The sequence below is a fragment of the Lytechinus pictus genome, chromosome 7 (genome assembly GCF_037042905.1).
Source record: "Lytechinus pictus isolate F3 Inbred chromosome 7, Lp3.0, whole genome shotgun sequence".
Classification (NCBI taxonomy): domain Eukaryota; kingdom Metazoa; phylum Echinodermata; class Echinoidea; order Temnopleuroida; family Toxopneustidae; genus Lytechinus; species Lytechinus pictus.
Window position 1 is genome coordinate 43,680,511 of NC_087251.1, and position 19,868 is coordinate 43,700,378.

Here is a 19,868-nt window from a genome sequence, read left to right on the forward strand (position 1 = left end):
GTTGATTACAGGTCTGCAAAACCGTATACATGTCCCAGACAGGGGAAAAATAAACGGGGGCTGGGAGCGATTTGCCCCCCCCCCCCGAAAGAGCCCTGTAAATCCCCATTCATCTCAACATAAAAGCTTATCCAATGTTGCAGATTTAGTCACTAAGAGGCCGTTCTCATTACGCTTTCTAAAACTAGTTTACTGGAAACCGATTCAGGAAACCACTTTGGAAGATCGCTTTGCTAGCGTTCCCACTTGATTACACAAAAGTGGTTTTCAAAATCACTTCACGTAAAGCGCTCTTGTTGCTGTGGAAATGCTCTCAGTGGGTGACACGGTTTTGCGCGAAATTCGAAACCGCAGCATAGGCATTCTACACCTGTCATGTGGAGTAACGCGCTCAAAATGTGCGAAGATCGCTTCCCGAAGAACGGTTGTGTCCTCACTTACGCTAAAACCAGTTTAACGAGGCAAAGCGATCTTGAAAACTACATCGCGAGGTGGTTTTCTAAACTGGTTTGGAAGATCGCTTCCAAGACCGCTTCGACCGTTCTCACTACGCGTTAAACTAGTTTCCACTAAACTAGTTTCCAGTAAACTAGCTTTAGGAACGTAGTGAGAACAGCCTCTAAGTTGTGGAGAGTAGCCCCGAAAACAAAAAATGTAAATTTTCTGCCTGGTCCAAGACTCGGGGATACAGTGAGATGTGAAGATGAGATGCAGTGTATGATGTGGAGACTCCATTCTATCAGAGATCATTTATATATAACAAATGGCTACTGCCTCTGGAGCCTATTACAAGTGATTTGTCACATGTTACTTGGCGCTGTATTCGGGTACACGCTAATGGATTTGAAAACTGAAGACTTATCATTCCTGTCAGGGATCATGCTGGTTTGCACGCCAGAGGGCAATGCTTCCATTTACTCTTGTTCTCAACCTCTTTTCTTATTAACACACGAAAGGACAGAAGTCGACGAAGGAGTAATATTCTGATAACCAATTGGAGGTGGTTCTCTTTTCATTACCCTATTTATTGCTCAGGAATGAAATGAAAATAAAACAAAACATGGACATAATAAAAGAAAAAAATTGTAATAGGGAATATCAATTGAGACATACTGCATGAAAAGGTTGGAAAAAGAATGTACATTTAGAGAAAGATAAAGTATTATAAATATGGACTTCCTAAAGGAAAATGGAAAGTATATAGGGTCTTGGGTGTACAATATACAGTTTGCACTTTTTTTATATTTTGAAATAACCTGAAAATGCAATTTCAACAATTACACACTTGACTGATTTCATCCATAATTTTCATTATTGAGGGTGTTTTTTTCCAAAATGCAATATTTCCATAAAAATCTAATATTATTATCTTTTCTCAATTTCTATGTAACCCATATTACCATGCCCTAAAAGTGCCCTCTATGAGTTGACAGGATAGTGTCATAACTTTTGCTGATTCAGCGCTACTAAAATACGATATTCCGACTTGGAAGAAATCCAGCCTGCATCAATAATGCACAACTTAAAGTGCAGTGATATTTTCATAAATATTGTTTTTCGTCTTCCATTTCACTTTCTATTTTGGTATGCCGATTTGTCAGCACCATGGGCTAGCACTAATGTACATCCTCTTTAAGGGGTCAGGCCAAGAAATCGCACCGCGGACAACATGACACCTGGCCCCATCTTACAAAGAGTTATGATTGATCCGATCAACCACAACTATGGAAAGCCAGCAACGTCAACATCTAAAATGCAAATTTGTTCAAAATATTTTCTAGATATGATGCATATACATACATTAATTGTTCTCTTGAAGATTCAGTGTGATTCTCTTTGATTACTGAGGAGATTGTGCAAATTTCCTGTAGAAATTTTTTGGTAAAGATGGATTTCCATACAGTTGAGATTGATTGGATCAATCGTAACTCTTTGTAAGACATAGCCCAGGAATATGCACCACTTCCAAGTTCTGATACCAGTGGCTTACATGAATTTATATTTGAATTGTTATCTATCAGATTGAACTTAAAAAACCCCCATTTTTAAGGACGTTCCACAGTTAAAGTGAAATCCATGCCATTTTTACCAAACTTTGCACATAGATACTTTAGAACCTTAATATTCGAAATATGAAAAAATTAACATAGGTCCATGTGCTTGATTTTTTGCTGTAGAGCTTCAAAGTTCACCCAAATTGATGTTCTTAAGAATTGCGCATTAAAAAGAATTTGGCATTTTTAGACCTCGCAAGAATAGTACAATGAGTTTAAACCTCTATTACTCAGTCAAAATACATGAAAAAGTCATCAAATTTCGCAAGAGAGTTAATAATTGTATCGTTAGAATGGAGAATCTATGTATGGTGCTATTTGTTTGCAACTTTAAGTCTAACAGCACAGTCAGTTCTTAAAAATGGCGAAAAAGAAAACAAAAACCCAATCTCAAAAATGTGAAATTTCAATAACAGACTACAAAAGTACAATAAATGCTGCACTTTATTCAAAATCCATGTCATTTTCACCAAAATTTGCAAGGTTGTAGAGGAAGCTATACCTAAGAGGTACAAACATTAAAAAATAGGGGTTCATGTGCTTGTTTTCAAACTATCAGCATTTTTATTAGAGCAAATGTGCTTTTTAAAACACCAAAAATGCGCCAAATGCTTTGTATCTATGTGAAGAAAAATCAAAACCACTCTACTATTTATTCAAACTTGGGGTCATATTCGTGATTCTTGGCAGTACTGCAGAGTAAAGTATCTTGAAATTGTAGAGATATTTTTTTAATGATCCATGGAATAATTCCATTTTTTTAGCTTCATAAAATAACGCATCGGATCTGCAGTTAGGGTGCAGATGATGAGAAAAATCAGCTCATATCCACAGCTAATTAATCACCTGTTCATCCATTGTGACGTCAGCGCGCAGAGTGTTAAATATGCGCAGATCATAATGCGCACAAACATAACTGTGGAACGTCCTTAAACTACAAAATATCTCATTGAAATCAATTACGAACAACATCTCCAATGTTGTTTGTCACTCAGTTACTCTGGAAATTTCCCCCTTTCCCAACGTAAATGGCTGATCATTGAAAGCTGCATTTCATTAATCAATCTGGTACCAAGTGTCTTGCCACTAACTTTATACTGGCGGGTGCTGTCTAGAGTTTCTTATTACAACTAGCTACAATTTTTTTACTAATTTCCTTCTTGTAGTTTATAATAATAATAAGCATAAATTTATATAGCGCAGCTTTTATATGGATATATTCAGCTGCGCTTGTTCAGAGCTCTTTTTACTTATGTCTACGCAGCATATTTTCTTAACTAAAGAGATACGTTTTTAGTTTTGATTTGAAGAGAGCCAAGGATGGAGAGCTTCTTATATCAATTGGCAGGCTATTCCATAGTTTGGGGGCAGCAAGTGCAAATGCACGATCACCAAGTGTGACTTTTGTTTTGTGAAATGGGATCTGAAACAATAATTTATCTGTGGAACTTCGCAGGCTTCGACTGTGTGATTGGGTTTTAAGTTTGAGTAATTCTGTAATGTAATGTGGGGCTTGACCGATTAATGATTTGTATACAATTAACAGAATTTTGAATGAAATTCTTTGACGTACAGGCAACCAGTGGAGTTCTCTCAGAAGAGGTGTAGTGGAACTGAACTTTGGGACACGGTAGATAAGTCTTGCACATGAATTTTGGACTCTTTGTAACTTAGAAATAAGACTATCAGGCATTCCAAACAACAAACCATTGCAGTAATCAAGCTTACTTGTAATCAGAGCATGTGCCACCAGTTTGATACTTTCTTGATCAAAGTATTTGCGAATGCGCCGAAGAGATAATATGTTGATTTGCATACATTTGTGACCTGGGTTTCCATATTGAGGTTTGTATCAAAATAAACTCCTAAATTCCTTGCAGTATCAGATGGTTTGACATTGGATACTCCAATTTGTATACAGTTGATATTAATTTTAGAGATCTGCTGTGAGGTGCCGATGAGCAAAAATTCACTTTTGCTATCATTTAATTTCAGATTATTGTTGAGCATCCAGCTACGAATGAAACAGATACATTGTTCCAGCCTTGAAACACTTGTGTCTGCAGTCTAAAAGTCTAAAAGATATATACAATTGTGTGTCGTCGGCATAACAATGACAAAAAACTTCAGGAAAATTATTCTGAGTGGTATTAATAAGGCTACTTGTGTATAAAGCAAAAAGCAATGGACCGAGTCATGAGCCCTGGGGCACGCCAAAAGGTACTGGGAAAGAATCTGAGACGGTACCATCAATAACAACTTTTTGATGCCGATCAGACAAGTATGACTTGATCCAGTTGAGAGCAACACCATTGATACCGAAACAGTTATGCAAAATTTCCAAAAGTCTGGTGTGGTCTATAGTATCAAATGCGCTACTTAAGTCTAGTAATACTAGAAGAGTGACTTTCTGATTGTCCATTGCCATCAGAATATCACTCTTAATCCTAAGTAGCGCAGTTTCTGTGCTATGATATTGTCTATATGCGGATTGGTTGGATGGAAGAAGTGAATTGCTATTGAGGAACTGTAAGATTTGTTGAGTGGCTGCACCGTCTACCAATTTTGAAATATATTGTAAGTTGCTTACAGGTCTTAGGTTACAGAATTCAGGATCTAGACCTGGCTTTTTCAAAAGAGGTGAAACTAGGGCTACTTTCCATTCATTAAGAAAATGACCTGTAGACAGGGAGACATTGATCATAGACGTAAAAACAGGAAGTATAACATCAATATGTTGCATAATAATATTTGTTGGAAGTGGATCAGCAGAGCAAGACTTCTTAGTGAGCTTCATCACAAGTTGCCTTACTTCTCGTTCTGATAAAAGTTTAAATTTATCAAACCTAATATTTTCGGGTGCTGGAGATAGACCAGATGAATCAGTATCAATACCATCAATAAAATTCTTCATTCTTTTTCTTTAACTTTTTTTCCTGAAATGCTTTTTAACAAATTATGAATATCTCTTCAGGCTTCAGTTTCTATCTTAAGCAGCAGTAAATTAAGAACCAGGAAGAATTTTTGTTTCTATCCTCCTACAAATACTAGGTCTATATAATTTCTAAGTTATGATATTTCAAAAACTTAACCTTGGTTAAGATTTTAATGTTGACGCCGCTGCCGCCACCATCGGAAAAGCGGCACCTATAGTCTCGCTCTGCTATGCAAGCGAGACAATAAATAATAAAATTTCCTGCCCTTCAGAAAGTGGCATCTACACATAGGGCACATATCCCCTTGCCCTTCCCCCCCCCCTCCACATGCCACTGGGTGTCAAGAACACAGAATAGGTTTCAGTCCGTCATACCATCGAAGGTAAGATATACTTCATTCCATACTACAATTCCATTTACAAAAAAATCTAATTAAGAAGCACTTTATACTTGCTGTACATACCTTCTCGTATCCTCTCTACACTGTACAAACCACGCATTCTACCATCATCCATGAACCAATCCAATAATGTAACCCTCAATTATTGATGATGAAGTGCGTTTAAGAACCAAGCCACCTCAATACCTACTGCCTGACCACAAGACGTAAAGCTAAATGACAGTAGTTGCAGTAAAATACTGATTCGTGAGAAAGTCTGTAAAACCAAGGTTAAGTATTACTATATCATCGTGGATCTAGATCTGGTACAGTTACATAAACTGAACTTTGTGAAATCATAATATCTAAGCTAAAAAACTATCACACTTAAGATCGTCAACACAGATAGGCACACGTGGGACAGTGTATTATTATTGCTGGAATAAAGACCAGACGGAAGTGACAGAATCCGCGCTTATTTTGCTTATTTCTCAGCAATTACACAATTTCTTCCAGAATCCTTTGGCACATATTTTTTATTCATACAGACACTTTGGTGATCATTATACTAAATTCTGTAAAAAGTCATTTTGAGATCGTCCCCACAACTGGAATTTATCTTTAAGGTCTTGTTGGGTTAGTACATTTCCTTGTTGTACCTATTATTAGATTTCATCTTCGCTTCTTGAAGATATTCCTTGAAAGCCAATGTTGTTATTCTTTTCCTTATCTTTTCTTCATTCTTTTTCTTTAACTTTTTTTCCTGAAATGCTTTTTAACAAATTATGAATATCTCTTCAGGCTTCTTTAATGCAGGCATTCAAGACAATAACATTGCAAATAACAGATATTAAAATGTCAAATGGTTAAAGTGATCAAATATTGATCTTAGAATCAAATTTAAAGACTTTGTGCGATAGATAAACAAAGTAATCAGGTCATGGAATAGTATGCACAAAAATAAAAGCATTTCTATTCAAATGTCTTTTTTTATAAATAAACAGAAAATACACAGCAGAGAGAACTGGTATTAGTGTGAAAAAAAATCTGGTCAACCTTTTTAATTTTGAAATCTGATATAAGGAATCCTATCTATTTCTGCAATACTGTTCTGATATCGTAATAGGAATAGCTAAATGTAACAATTTATTTTTATCAAATAGAACTATTATAGTGCTATTTAAAGAAGCACAATGATTTGTACATGCAGGGATTTGCCCTGGTACATGTAAATGCTGTATAAAATTGTTACACAACACTTTTTTTAGTATCTGAACCATACAGGAGTTGTAACAAAGTTTAATTTCCAACATTTACATTAATTTTGTTTAAACTGTTAAACAACTACTTTAAGGTCATATAGTAAACAACATTGTATACAATTTCAAATGTTCATTTTTACTGTGCGTGTATCAACAAGTGGAGCTATTGTGCTTCTCTGGTCGAAATAAAAAATGGATACATAACATTACAGTATAGTATAGCAAATCATTTTTTTTCCATACAAAAACTTTCATGTGGTAAAGAATGTGAGAAATCATATTTCAATAAATTCACCCACATCGGGCTGAGAAAGAGGTCAGGAATTAATTAATCCAAGGTCATGCCTCAATGCCCCTTTTATTGACCTTAGATATCTTCTCCGTCCATTTACACATTTCCCTTTTGTAGTGCCCCCTTCTTCTTTTTTTTAAGTGGACTTGCGCCCTAAAAAGCATACATGACAGGGAGATGCATTTTAGAAGAATATTTTTGTAAGATACCTTATTTGAAATAGCATAACATGGTTTTTTTTTTTAAGTGGACTTGCGCCATAAAAGTATACCTGAGAGGGAGATGCATTTTAGAAAAATATATTTGTAAGATACTTTATTTGAAATAGCATAACATGTTTTTTTTCTTCTATACCCTGCAGTGTCCTCATTCAAGTCACATACATGTCAAAATGTTAATTTCATTCTGCACTGAGCAAACACGGTAAACTCGAAGGAATGCATCTTCTCGGTGGACTTTTCTCATCTTGGCATAATGCCAGCAAATCAAGTTTGTATATATCCTTTAATAGCTCTTCTTGCTTGTAGTTCTTTTTTCAATACAGGAATACGAAATTTGCTCTTATTTCAAGTGGATTTTAAAAGGCTGATTATTCTTTATTTTTAAAGAGATATATATTTGATATTATATATCATTAAAATGTTGTGCTTGTAGAGCTAGTCTATTTCTTTAAGATGCTGATATGATCAGAGGTATGATCAAAAATTATAAGAGCTGAAAAAAGCTGAAATCGAAAGAATTTCCAAGCCTTCCATACTTCTGTACAGCAGAAAGCTAAAATAAGCTAAACCTTAGCTGAAAATAAAAATCAAGGAGAGCTGAAATCAGCTTTAAAAAATTACCTCTCACACCCTGTATCAAATTAAATACATGAAACTTAGTTGAAACCTTAAAGGAGAATGAAACTATTGGAGCAAGATAGCTTTTGTGAAAGCAGAAAAATTAAAGAATAAGATCAACAAAAGTTTGAGTAAAATAGGACTAGCAATAGAAGAGTTGTGAGCATTTGAATGTCGAGATCACTAATGCTATGGAGATCCTCCCATTGGCAATGCGACCAAGATCTATGATGTCACAGATGAACAACTCTCCCCTTTTGGACACTGAAAATATACCCCAAAACATCTCTTTTTGCTCATTCTAATCATATGACAAACGATTCATCAATGATATAATGTTGTGAAACCTCTGTACTTGTCCTCTCATAAAGAGAACACCTCATCTTGTGATAGACTCTATAAAAGTGAGAATATAAGTGAAATACGTACTAAAGTAATGAGGGAGTTGTACGTGTGTGACATCACAGATCTTGGTCGCATTGCCAATGGGAGGAACTACATGGCATTAGTGATCTCAATATTCAAATGCTCATAACTTTCTTATTATTCATTCAATCTTCCTCAAACTTTCAACAATATGTTTTCTTTTATTTTTCTCTTTGATATGGATTCAGCTGGTTTCAAGGGTTTCATTCTCCTTTAACAATTTTCAATTGCTTCACAAGGCATTTGATTGTATTTTCTTGATCCCAAATTTGCTGGCTTAAGAGTTTCTAACTTTCTTCACACGGGTAATAAAAAATATTTGAAGTTCAGTGAGATAGAATCAGCGATTCTTTTGAAATTGAATCCTACAAAGTTTGTATTTTTCCCCCAGGTATTTCAGTAAGAAATCTTTTGCTTGAGAAATATTTTTCGCAGTCAAGGAATATTCCTGAACTTCTCATTCTTTAGGAGCTTCTGCTTGATATAATTATGATAAAAAACATATATCATACTCGACTCTATCAACCTCACACAATGTGACATGCAACGTGGATAATCATTCATTTTGTGTGAACCGAGAATCATTTTATAAAACAAACAGTCTGTGACTTTCACTGTCGAATCTTCTATCATGTAGAAATCTTTGCATACGATTGGCTAAGAGCAAATTAGTCAGTGAAGTCAGATGACTAATATTTCATGAAATGTCTCTTTTTTTTGCTGACCACTCCTTAATTGGCCTCCTTAATCATCTCTCTCTCTCTCTCTCATCCATTCTCAATCTTCATTTAAGTCATAAATGTCGAGCCTCTCATTTATCGCAAACTACCTCCTCATAAATAATCATACCTGGGTATCAATAAACATGCAAAATTCAAGGTGCATGCATATCAATGATATAGCAGCAGGTTTCCCCTGGCTTCGCTGACAATCGATAGCACGCAATGACATTTACAAAGTTTGCAGTCAATGTTTACTTTTCTTCAAGCTCATCAATAAAAAAATGTAAGTGTCGAGAAATTGTGAAGTACAGCGTGCATTTTTTATTTGTCAGATTCATGTCATTTTTTCATGTTAAGTGAAACATGGAAGGACTTTATTATAATGAAGCAGAAATATATGATGGTTAATATTTAAACTGTAGTACTGTCAGTTCATTCTCCACTCAAGAAAAATTACAGAAAATATTTCTTTGAATTTACACATTGAATCCAATATCTGGTTTAATATTATTTATTTTATGGAGAAAAAAATTACTGGATTTGCAGCTGTGTGAACCCCCCCCCCCCCCAGCAAGCATGCATGATTCATTGTTCCTACATGTAATCAACAATACTCGTGATTTCAATTTTTCAAGATTTAATTATCCTAAAATAAAAGTAGTATGTACAGTACTTGTTATTTACAAAGCTTTTCTATCCCGCACCTTACAACCACTAAACAGCAAGCACTTTCACAAACAAAAAATGAGCCAAAAACTACACCCAGAACTACGTGACCAATCAAGTCCAACTTGTGGTCCCAAATACCCACTATTGTGTAGAGTGTTTGCTCAATTCAGCCATCCAATGCACAGGCTAAACAGACCCGGAGTCATGAGCCAGGCTTTGGAGTCTCCACACGCTCCCTGTTTGATCGGTGTTTGTTCTTACTACATAAAGCCCATCACGGAGTATTTCCTCAACTTCTTTCCCAGGCAAATGTCATCATCATGATGCTATTTGGTGAGCAAATCAAGTCCTTTTGAAGGATATAACTTGTACCCCTCACCCAGAGAACATGTTTTTAAAGGCTTGACTTGCGAGTGGAACATGCTCTTATCAAATTACATCACATCATGTAAAAATCTTTACCAAAACCTATGGTATGCTGCTGACGAATGTCACTTTCATCTGAACTTACACAACCTATAAGTCTTGAAAAAATATTCAGAATGGATAAATGGCAACTCCACTGGACTTCTAGAATTCCAATTCATACTTCATTACCCTTATGTCGATGTTTCGATACTTGATTGCTCTTATGTCCAAGTTTCATGAACTAGATCCATAAAATGTCAAAGTTATGACAATTCCGCAAATACCCCCAACATGGCCAAAGTCCATTGACCCTAAAAGTGACCTTTGACCTTGGTCATGTGACCTGAAGGTCATGTGACCTGAAACTCCCACATGATATTCAGGGATACATTGCTGCTCTTATGTCCAAGTTTCATAAACTAGATCCATAAACTTTTAAACAATGATGACAATTCCACAACTACCCCAACATTAACAAAGTTTGTTGACCGTAAATGACCTTTGACCTTGGTCATGTGACCTGAAACTCTCACATGATGTTTAAGGATACTTGTTTGCTCTTGTGTCCAAGTTTCATGAACTAGATCAATAAAATGTCAAAGTTATGATGACAATTCCTCTAATACTCCCAACATGGCCAATTTTTTTACCCCAAATGACCTTTGACCTTGGTCATGTGACCTGAAACTCTGGCAGGATCTTCAGTGATATACTATTACCCTTATTTCTAAGTTTTATGAACTAGGTCCATATACTTTCGAAGTTATGACAACATTTCAAAAACTTAACCTTGGTTAAGATTTCGATATTGATTCCCCCAACATGGTCTAAGTTCATTGACCCTAAATGACCTTTGACCTTGGATATGTGACCTGGAACTCAGGCAGGATGTTCAGTAATACTTGATTAACCTTATGGCCAAGTTTCATGAACTAGGTCCATATACTTTCTAAGTTAGGACAATATTTCAAAAACTTAACCTTGGTTATGATTTCAATGTTGCCGCCGCCGTCGGAAAAGCGGCACCTATAGTCTCGCTCTGCTATGCAGGTGAGACAAAAATGAGTAGCTATTATTAAGGTTTTAATTGCAGTATTGACTAAAAAATCCTTGGGACAGAATCAAATATGAGTAAAATAAATCCCTATTTATTCTGTGTGGTTTTTTTAATGCTTTCCTCACAAAGTTGGTTTGAATTTGACAATTTTTACAATAATATTAGATTCCTGAAGAATGGAGAGAAAACAAGAATCTTCTCTTTAATAGTACAATGACTGTACTCTACAGATTTTTGTATAATAACTAATATATGATGCTTACCAGTACTTTCAAACTAGGAAGCTATGTAGGTGGATAATAGGGAAATACACTATAGAGTTCCACCTGCTATATGTAATATAAAAGTATGACGCGTCACATAGCAAACATAGGATACAAATGATAAGAACATACCTTTGGTGCAATACCCTTCCGTACATCATTGATTTGGGATAATTCCAACACCTGCCCCTCCTGTAAGGAAAAAAAATGGGAAAAGAGAAGTTATCATCATGTTCATGGTGACTTCATCTACATTCGATTGGGATGAGATTTAGCTATTGGAAGCTCTGTCATGTGCAAGATATTGCCCTTTCCTTCACCCATCTACGCCTGCCTTACGGGCCAGTCACACCAACGAAAATGACTCCAAATTGACCGATGGTATGTCATTGGAAATAACGTAATGGCTTTGGTCCTTCTGGAATCGGTTTGGCTGGTGTGACTCAGGCAATACTCTGTCTCTCTATTCCCTTCAGACTAGACTCACCCCTCCACGTATGGCCTCGCGACTTGGCTCTATTCCTCGTCAAGCGATGGCTGAGACGAGACTTAGCCGCCTACGAAGAGAACTGGCGATACCCGAGTGAGCGCGAGAGCAAGCGGCTTTAGTCGCGAGGCATTTGGAATCTGGTGAAGACGTGAATATATGAATTATTCATGAGCATGCTGATGCGGCCGATGCACCAATCCGCACCGTCCGTGTCTATGACGTCATGGGACCATGTTTGTTCGCTTCTGTGGCACAGGGTCATACAGGGTTCATTGATGCGAGCATGGCCGCTACCTCTCGAGCCTCTTGTCGAGGCCCTGGCTCGAAGCAGAGCAGAGCGCAGCGAGCCAGGGCCTCTTGACATCTGAGCTGAATTTCACCGACTTTCTTTCGTTTTTTATTGTTTTTACCAATATTCCAACCAAAAACTGGTCGGTGAAAATCATCCAATGAGAGCACGGGCTGCTATGACGTCGTATTGAATATTCATGAGCTCATCTCGAATGGCGACCCGTGGATTCTTGGCAGAGTGACGACGAAATATCAAAGAGCATGAATATGCCTCTAAACTGCTGAATATTGACCAATTTAAGGATTTGCAAGTCAATGAAATTAAATCTGCATTGAAAGGACGAGATGTTTTTGTAAATCTACCCACAGGATATGGGAAAAATGTAATCTTTCATGCGATTCCACTATGCGTCGATTATCGATCTCCGCGGTGCAGTGAGGGAATGCTGGAGTCGAGTTGTTCAGTTGGTGCTTCCCCTTGACTCGAGTCTGACCAGGCCGATCTCCCAGGAAGTTTCGGGGCGGTGATGGGTCTGTTACGGCTAGTACTAGTAGTAGTAGTAGTACCACTACTTGTAGCATTTTGCTGGTTATATCCCCTTTATTGTCCCACAATTAAGTGAATCCCCTGCAGAATAGTGGACTACTAGTATTCCGAACCCCGGACAAAACAGCTTTGACATTTCATTGGTTTACTAGGTGACCGGTAATGTTCATGACTCATGTATGTTCATTAGGAAGACGTTCCTCATGAATACATAATTCAGCTCAGATGTCAAGAGGCCCTTGGCTCTCTTCGCGAATTAGGAAATCCCTCGCTATTCCGATTCGGAAACAATGGTTAACATAAGAAATCCAAATCAGGTTCCTAAAAGCCCTGCGACTGAGCTCGAAATCCTCACACTCACATTCGATTTTTGTGAATAATCTTTTTTCCTGTCGGTAGGTATGTGAATAAGTATCACAACAGACACAGGGCCTTGTTTAAAGGCTATCCCTCCTTCCACTCTCAAAGAAATTCCAACACTATTCCACTAAAGAAATAAAATGAAACGTGCAATTAAAGTTTGTACTCATGCATGATTTATTTCTTCACAACCAAGGCAAGCTAACTATGTCTTCACTGTGATACACCATAATATTTATGAGTTAAAAAGTGTACAATGCTGGGATGGTACTCATCTGAAAGGAGGCAAAAAACCCCACTAAATGTAAACTGCAAATGGCAGAGAGAGATAGAGAGAGATAATAATAATAATAAAGGATTTGCATATAGCGCACGTATCCACCTTGCTAGGTGCTCAAGGCGCTCCTATATTACCCCCGGCTAAGCTAGTCCACCGATTTGGTGCGCACAGCTTTTTGAGGAATTACTTCCTGCAGGTACCCATTTACCTCACCTGGGTTGAGTGCAGTACAATGTGGGTAAATTTCTTGCTGAAGGAAAACATGCCATGGCTTGGAATCGAACCCACGTCCTTCAGATTGAAAGACGAGAGTCTTAACCACTAGACCACGACCATAGAAGGGGAGGCTTGGTTGCCAATTTTTCTAAACCACCAACTGCCTCAGAAGTCTATAATTTTACCATGCACTATAAATGCAAAAGCATTCTGATTCTGTTTTACGCAATAGGTTTTAAAATAGAATATAATTCCAGATTTAGAGTTTCATATAAAATGTTTTTCTAAAACCAAGAGTTTCAGAAATGTGCTTTTTTAATTTGATAAGCATTATGCAAATAAAGACTGGCATTCACACTTGCTTTGCTTCTTTTTGGTAAATCAGTTATACAGTATGTAGAAATCTAAAACATGAAAAATAATAAGAAAAATAACAGCAAAATTTCCAATGCACTGGAATCCACCAGGTACTTCTGAGACTCAAGGCACACTGCATCCTGACTATTAAAAACAACTTCTATGATCAATAATAAGATGTTGGGAAAAATGATTAAAAATGCTCTGAATAAGTATTTTGAAACTATCAAGCCTTGTATTCCTCGATCCTACATGTACATCCTAGCTGTAATGAGCATAGAATCACCCCCTCCCTTTTGAGCTGTGTGAAGGATCTGCAGACTTATTACATGGTCATTTGGTTAATTATCATGTTAATAATAGCATCATGGCTGTGGCAAACTCCCATTGCTCAGCTGCTACACGTCGAAATAATGATGAAGATTGAACAGCACGGCAATGGATACTGTGGAAAACAAGGTACATGTCTTGGCGGGGGGGGGGGGCGCACAAGGGAAGAAGGGGCTAGGATACAGAGATAGACTGAGAAAGAGAGAGAATGACATAAACGATGCAAACAAATCTGGGGAGCACTTCATGAAACAAAATAGTCAGTGACTTTCACTGACTTCTTGTTATAAGCTACTGATATCCTTGCATCTGATTGGCTCAGAGAAGATGTGTCACTGCAAATCACTGATCATTTGTTTTCATGAAACACTCCCCTGATCTCAAGATGAAGAGAAGGTCATTGCGCCAATTACAAGACTTGACAAAATGAGCAACATCCTCCTGGTTTACCTTCTTTCAACACAATAACGATAATCATGATAAATGGCCTTTTATCTGACCCTATCGCTGGTCCACTATCCCTCATCAAGGATAGAGATCATACAAAACATAAAATTGGGGAATGCTTGTTCATAATATACTCAGTAAAAAGACACTTAAATTTGTTCATCTTTGCACTTAATAGTTACTGTAGCTGCAATGCAGGCTTCGTGCAATAAAAAACAGCCTGTCATGTGCCATTTCTATATAATGATTCAATTAAAGTAGAAATATATTGCAAATCCTAAAAATTGAGAATTATGTATCAAATTAAAGGAGAAAATAAGAGGAACACAATGGTGTAAATCATTTATCATGGAGATCGATGAAACTCAGTTAATTGATAGTTTAAAGTTCTCTCTCTGAATGCTTCAAACACGCAGAATTACGTCCGCGAAATTGGGGATTTTTGATGACGTGCATGAGTGTACGAGAGACGTGATTGGCTCTCTCACGTCAAGCTCCACCACGTCTAGCCTCTTGTCGAGGCCCTGTCGGCTGCTTTCCGAGCGAACATGGCAAAGCACGGGAGAGAGCGAAGCAGAGCGCCGCGAGACAGGGCCTCTGGACATCTGACCCGAATTTCACCGACTTTCTTTTGTTTTTTATTGTTTTTACCAATTCACCGACCAAAAACTGGTCGGTGAAAATCATCCAATGAGAGCGCGAGCTGCTATGACGTCATATTAAATATTCATGAGCTCCTCTTGAATGGCGACCCTTGGATTCTTGGCGAAGAGTGACGACGAAATATCAAAGAGCACTGAATATGCCTCTAAAACGCTGAATATTGACCGATTTAAGGATTTGCAAGTCGATGAAATTAACTCTGCACTGAAAGGACGAGATGTCTTTGTAAATCTACCCACAGGATATGGAAAAAATGTAATATTTCATGCGATTCCACCGGTCGATCCGGGGCGTCGATTATCGATCTCCGCTGTGCAGTGCAGCACTTGAGGGAAGCTGGGGTGGAATTGCTGGGAGTTGACTCGAGTCTGACCAGCGGCTGAGCAGTATCTCCCGGGAAGTTTCGGGGCGGTGATGGGTCTGTTACGGCCAGTAGTAATAGTAGTAGTAGTAGTAGTAGTAGTAGTAGTAGTAGTACCACTACTTGTAGCATTTTGCTGGTTATATCCCCTTTAGTGTCCCGCAATTAAATGAATCCCCTGCAGAATAGTGGACTACTATATAGTATTCCGAACCCAAGACGAAACAGCTCTGACATTTCATTGGTTTACTCGGTGACCGGTAATATCATGACTCATGTATATTCATTAGGAAGACGTTCCTCATGAATATATAATTCAGTTCAGATGTCAAGAGGCCCTGGCTCGCGCCAGGCCTAATTCGCTTCGCGAATTAGGAAAGCCCTCGCTTCGCTCGGGAAGCAGCCGCCAGGGCCTCGACAAGAGGCTACACCACGTCAAGCTCCACTTGCATGCAAAACCTGTTGTGATGGTACGTTTTCTCCACACTGCCACTGAATACTTCGATCACGAAACAAAAGAAAACCCACAAGTTTATCTAGATTTGGATTTTCAAATTGATGATTTTGAAGATGAAGAGAATGATGATGAGTTTCTAGCTCTAGAACAACAAAGTGACGTGGATGGAGGTAAATTAATATTTAAAGATATAAAAGATCATCCGCCTAGCTCACATGCGATTGTAAACAATCAGGAAGGCAAGCAAGCTCGCCATGTGTTTGTGATGGTTTGTTTACAATCGCATGCGAGCTAGGCGGATGATCTTTTATATCTAATTTTAATTTACCTCAATTTTTTGCTTCAAAAAGGTTTTATCGTAATTTAAAAATAGTACCAGGTGTTACTATATTTTTATATAGAAAAATAATTCCCCGAGTTTCGTAATGTTGTCAAAATAATGAGATAGAAATTTTATCTCACAGAACGAGTGACAATCTATCCCAGCCACGTGAAGATCATCATTTGTGCATATCGTCTGCTGCTATACGTTGAGTTGATTTGCCTTCAGGTTCGGATTATTCACTTGTTTGTAAGTACAGTTATATCATTATTTTCCTTCTCATTATTTTGTTGATAGAGGCAAGAGACTCTGTCTGGATGTGGTCATGCTTGAATTCATTTTCATGGATTTGACCAGCGGTGCAGCTAGCAGCGGAATGAGCTGGTAGGGAATCGGCATACAAGTTGAATTGTCCGACTCATCATGATCACCGGCGTAATTCCCCTAATTTACCTCAATCCACGTCACTTGTTGTTCTAGAGCTAGAAACTCTTCATCATTCTCTTCATCTTCAAAATCATCAATTTGAAAATCCAAATCTAGATAAACTTGTGGGTTTTCTTTCGTTTCGTGATCAAAGTATTCAGTGACAGTGTGGAGAAAACGTACCCTCGCAACAGGTTTTGCATGCAAGTGGAGCTTGACGTGGGAGAGCCAATCACGTCTCTCGTACACTCATGCACGTCATCAAATTCGAGTCAATTCAGAGACCGATGAGAGGCGCTTATTCGGAGAGGCATTTTAGCGCTTTTAAATTGGCGAGTTCCACCTTATGTATCATTTTCGTTATTTTTGAATGACCAAATGATAATCCCCACATCATTACCTTTCCACTGATATATAATAAGGCCATATTCATAATCAATATATTTCTCCTTCAAGTATTTTGAAAGACTTCAGACTCAGAAATATATTAAGGAGAGATGCTGGTGTGCCAAAGACATTGGGTCTGTAACAAATTATTTCAGTTCAGTTCAATTTCATTTATTTCCAATTAAAAATCACAATATAAAAATTCATAAAAATACATAATTGAGCAAATGTAAACCATATTCATGTACATGTATTACAAAAGTCTTCCACATAAAATATATATGTATACAATAAGTTAACATTTTAAACAACAGAGGAAATAGGGAAATTATAAAAACCCCAAAATAGAGTTTGTCTAGATAACCTCCCTTAAAGGAATTAGACAAAATATAATTGACAAAGTAAGATATAAGAAACTTATTTGCCCACAATAAAACACAAGATCAAACAATAAAGGGGAACAAAAAAAAAAAAAAAAAAAAAAACCCTACACAAAGGTAAAAGGTGGAAAGTAAATCTACAGTACACAAGTTGAAGATTGATTAAATGCTGCTTTATACATATTTTAAATGCATTATAATTATTTATTGACGTTATATTACTTGGCAGGCAGTTCCAAACTGTTGGTGCTTTATGACTGAATGAAAATAAAAGATAGGATTTTTCGACTGCCCATAAATGATATTTATTTTTATTTCTAGTATTATAGTTATGTACTGACATTATGATAGTTGTCAGAGTAAAAATCATCGCGGATTCTATACGAACCTGCATAAACCCAATTTTCAGTCATTTTTTAAAATTGATTTTTTGCAGGTTGCATGTCTTCAACTCTATCAACTTTATAAATTCAGTTAAATTCATTTAAAATCAGTCTCCCAAGTGACACACAGCGGTCAAAAGCCCGGCCTAGATATTGTGTGTATCCACGGAGTGACTTTACAAACTGTCATAAACCATGATATGTGGCGCTAAAAACGGAAATGCATCCATGTGCTTCATATCAAATAATGACAAATTCATATTTGAATGGTGAACAAAATTTAGCGTATTACAAAATGATAGAATTTACGCTCTAAATTGGTATAATATTGCTCTGGTTTCCTTTAAGCACAATTATCTCAATATTGTTTTTTTTATATATACATGTATGTATTGCAGTCTTTTTCTAGCGTTCTGTTCATTCATGCTATTTTAATACTCTGATGCGGCATGAGTGCATGTCGAAAAGTTTGTTATGTCCATTTTTAAGAATATTGTTTTTTGAATGACCAGCCGAGGTTTCTGCCGGTTCGTAAAATCACTGACGAATATAACATCATGACAAATTTTCTTTATTTTTTCTTTATTTCATCAATTCATTTTCCAGTGATTCTATTGATCATTTACTTTTTTTATCATAATAACTTCTAATATATTTTTGAATTGGGAAAAACAATCTTCCTTTCCTATTTTTTTTAGAAATAAAAATCTCTCTGGGAGTTGCTTTAAAATGTATCATTCTTTCATCCATACAGAGCTTTTCATTAATTACCGAGAAAAGGTCACTACAGAGCAACCAAATCTGAGAGTAAGGACATCATCACATCATTATAATCTGTCTCAGTCTCATTAGTGATATTTTTCAGAAAAAAACAACTGCACTGCTGATATTTTTCTGCAAGCCCCCTATACCGTAAATACATCTTCAAAAAGGAAAGTCATTGTTATGACGAAAATCAACATCATGCAAAAGAGATAATATAATAATTGGGGGTGTCACAGTCATATCACTGTGCTGGCAAAGAATTATGATACACATTTTTTAATATAGACTAACAGTCATTAATAAGTACTCCAAGGTATCCCTATTGTGCTCAGTGAGCTCAAATCATGAATAATATAAAATTTGAACAAAATAGTAAAAGACTATGGTAGTAATATGACTGACAAGAAAAATACAAAAAGAAAACATTGATACCATTTCCTGACCCCACTAGAATAGAACCATCCTAATATGAACATAATACCCCCATCTCACTAGGAAGGCGATCGTGGCGACCATGGCGATCTGTGTAAATCCCGCAAATCGTAGCAGAATCTTCCTCGAATTCTATTTTTAGCCTGCGAGACGATTGCACTGCAACTTCTATGCGACCGACCTGCGCTGAAGGCGATGGTAATACGCTGAAAGTACGACGATGCCACTTTCTTGCGACGATTCGAGGCAGATGTGATGCGCTGCTTCTGCGATCAAAGCGATCGTACAACGAGGCTCATACGCTAATTAGGACCTCGGTACAGTGGTGCTACGAATGAAGCGATTGTGTTACGTTCATGATGGGCTCTTGAAACAATTTCAAGCAATCGGCATACTAATCGCGGCACATGACACATTTTTCAGTCGATTGCCAACCTCCGACCAACATGGATGTCCAGAATTTGGTTGGACTTATACATCTTGGCATTCTAAAAGAACATCAGTTAAAAGTTGAATGCGAGGACAGGAGAAGGAGGAGGCCAAAAAGATACAGGGTCCGATCCTGGCTGTCACCTAAGTCATAATATACAATATTTTTAAAATTTCATTCAAAAGATGTCGATGAGCCTAATAGTTAATAGAGGGATGCATCCAGAATTTCATAAAA

The 19,868-nt window shown here is 37.1% G+C and overlaps 1 protein-coding gene across 1 annotated transcript in view; it reads right to left on the bottom strand.

Moving 5' to 3' along the window:
- LOC129264184 (1-phosphatidylinositol 4,5-bisphosphate phosphodiesterase beta-4-like) overlaps positions 1 to 19,868 on the bottom strand; it is a 45,896-nt gene that overhangs the window by 21,829 nt on the left and 4,199 nt on the right. The window contains exon 3 of the mRNA XM_064101518.1: positions 11,440 to 11,499. Coding sequence (XP_063957588.1) covers positions 11,440 to 11,499 — 60 coding nt within the window. The remainder of the gene's footprint in view (positions 1 to 11,439; positions 11,500 to 19,868) is intronic.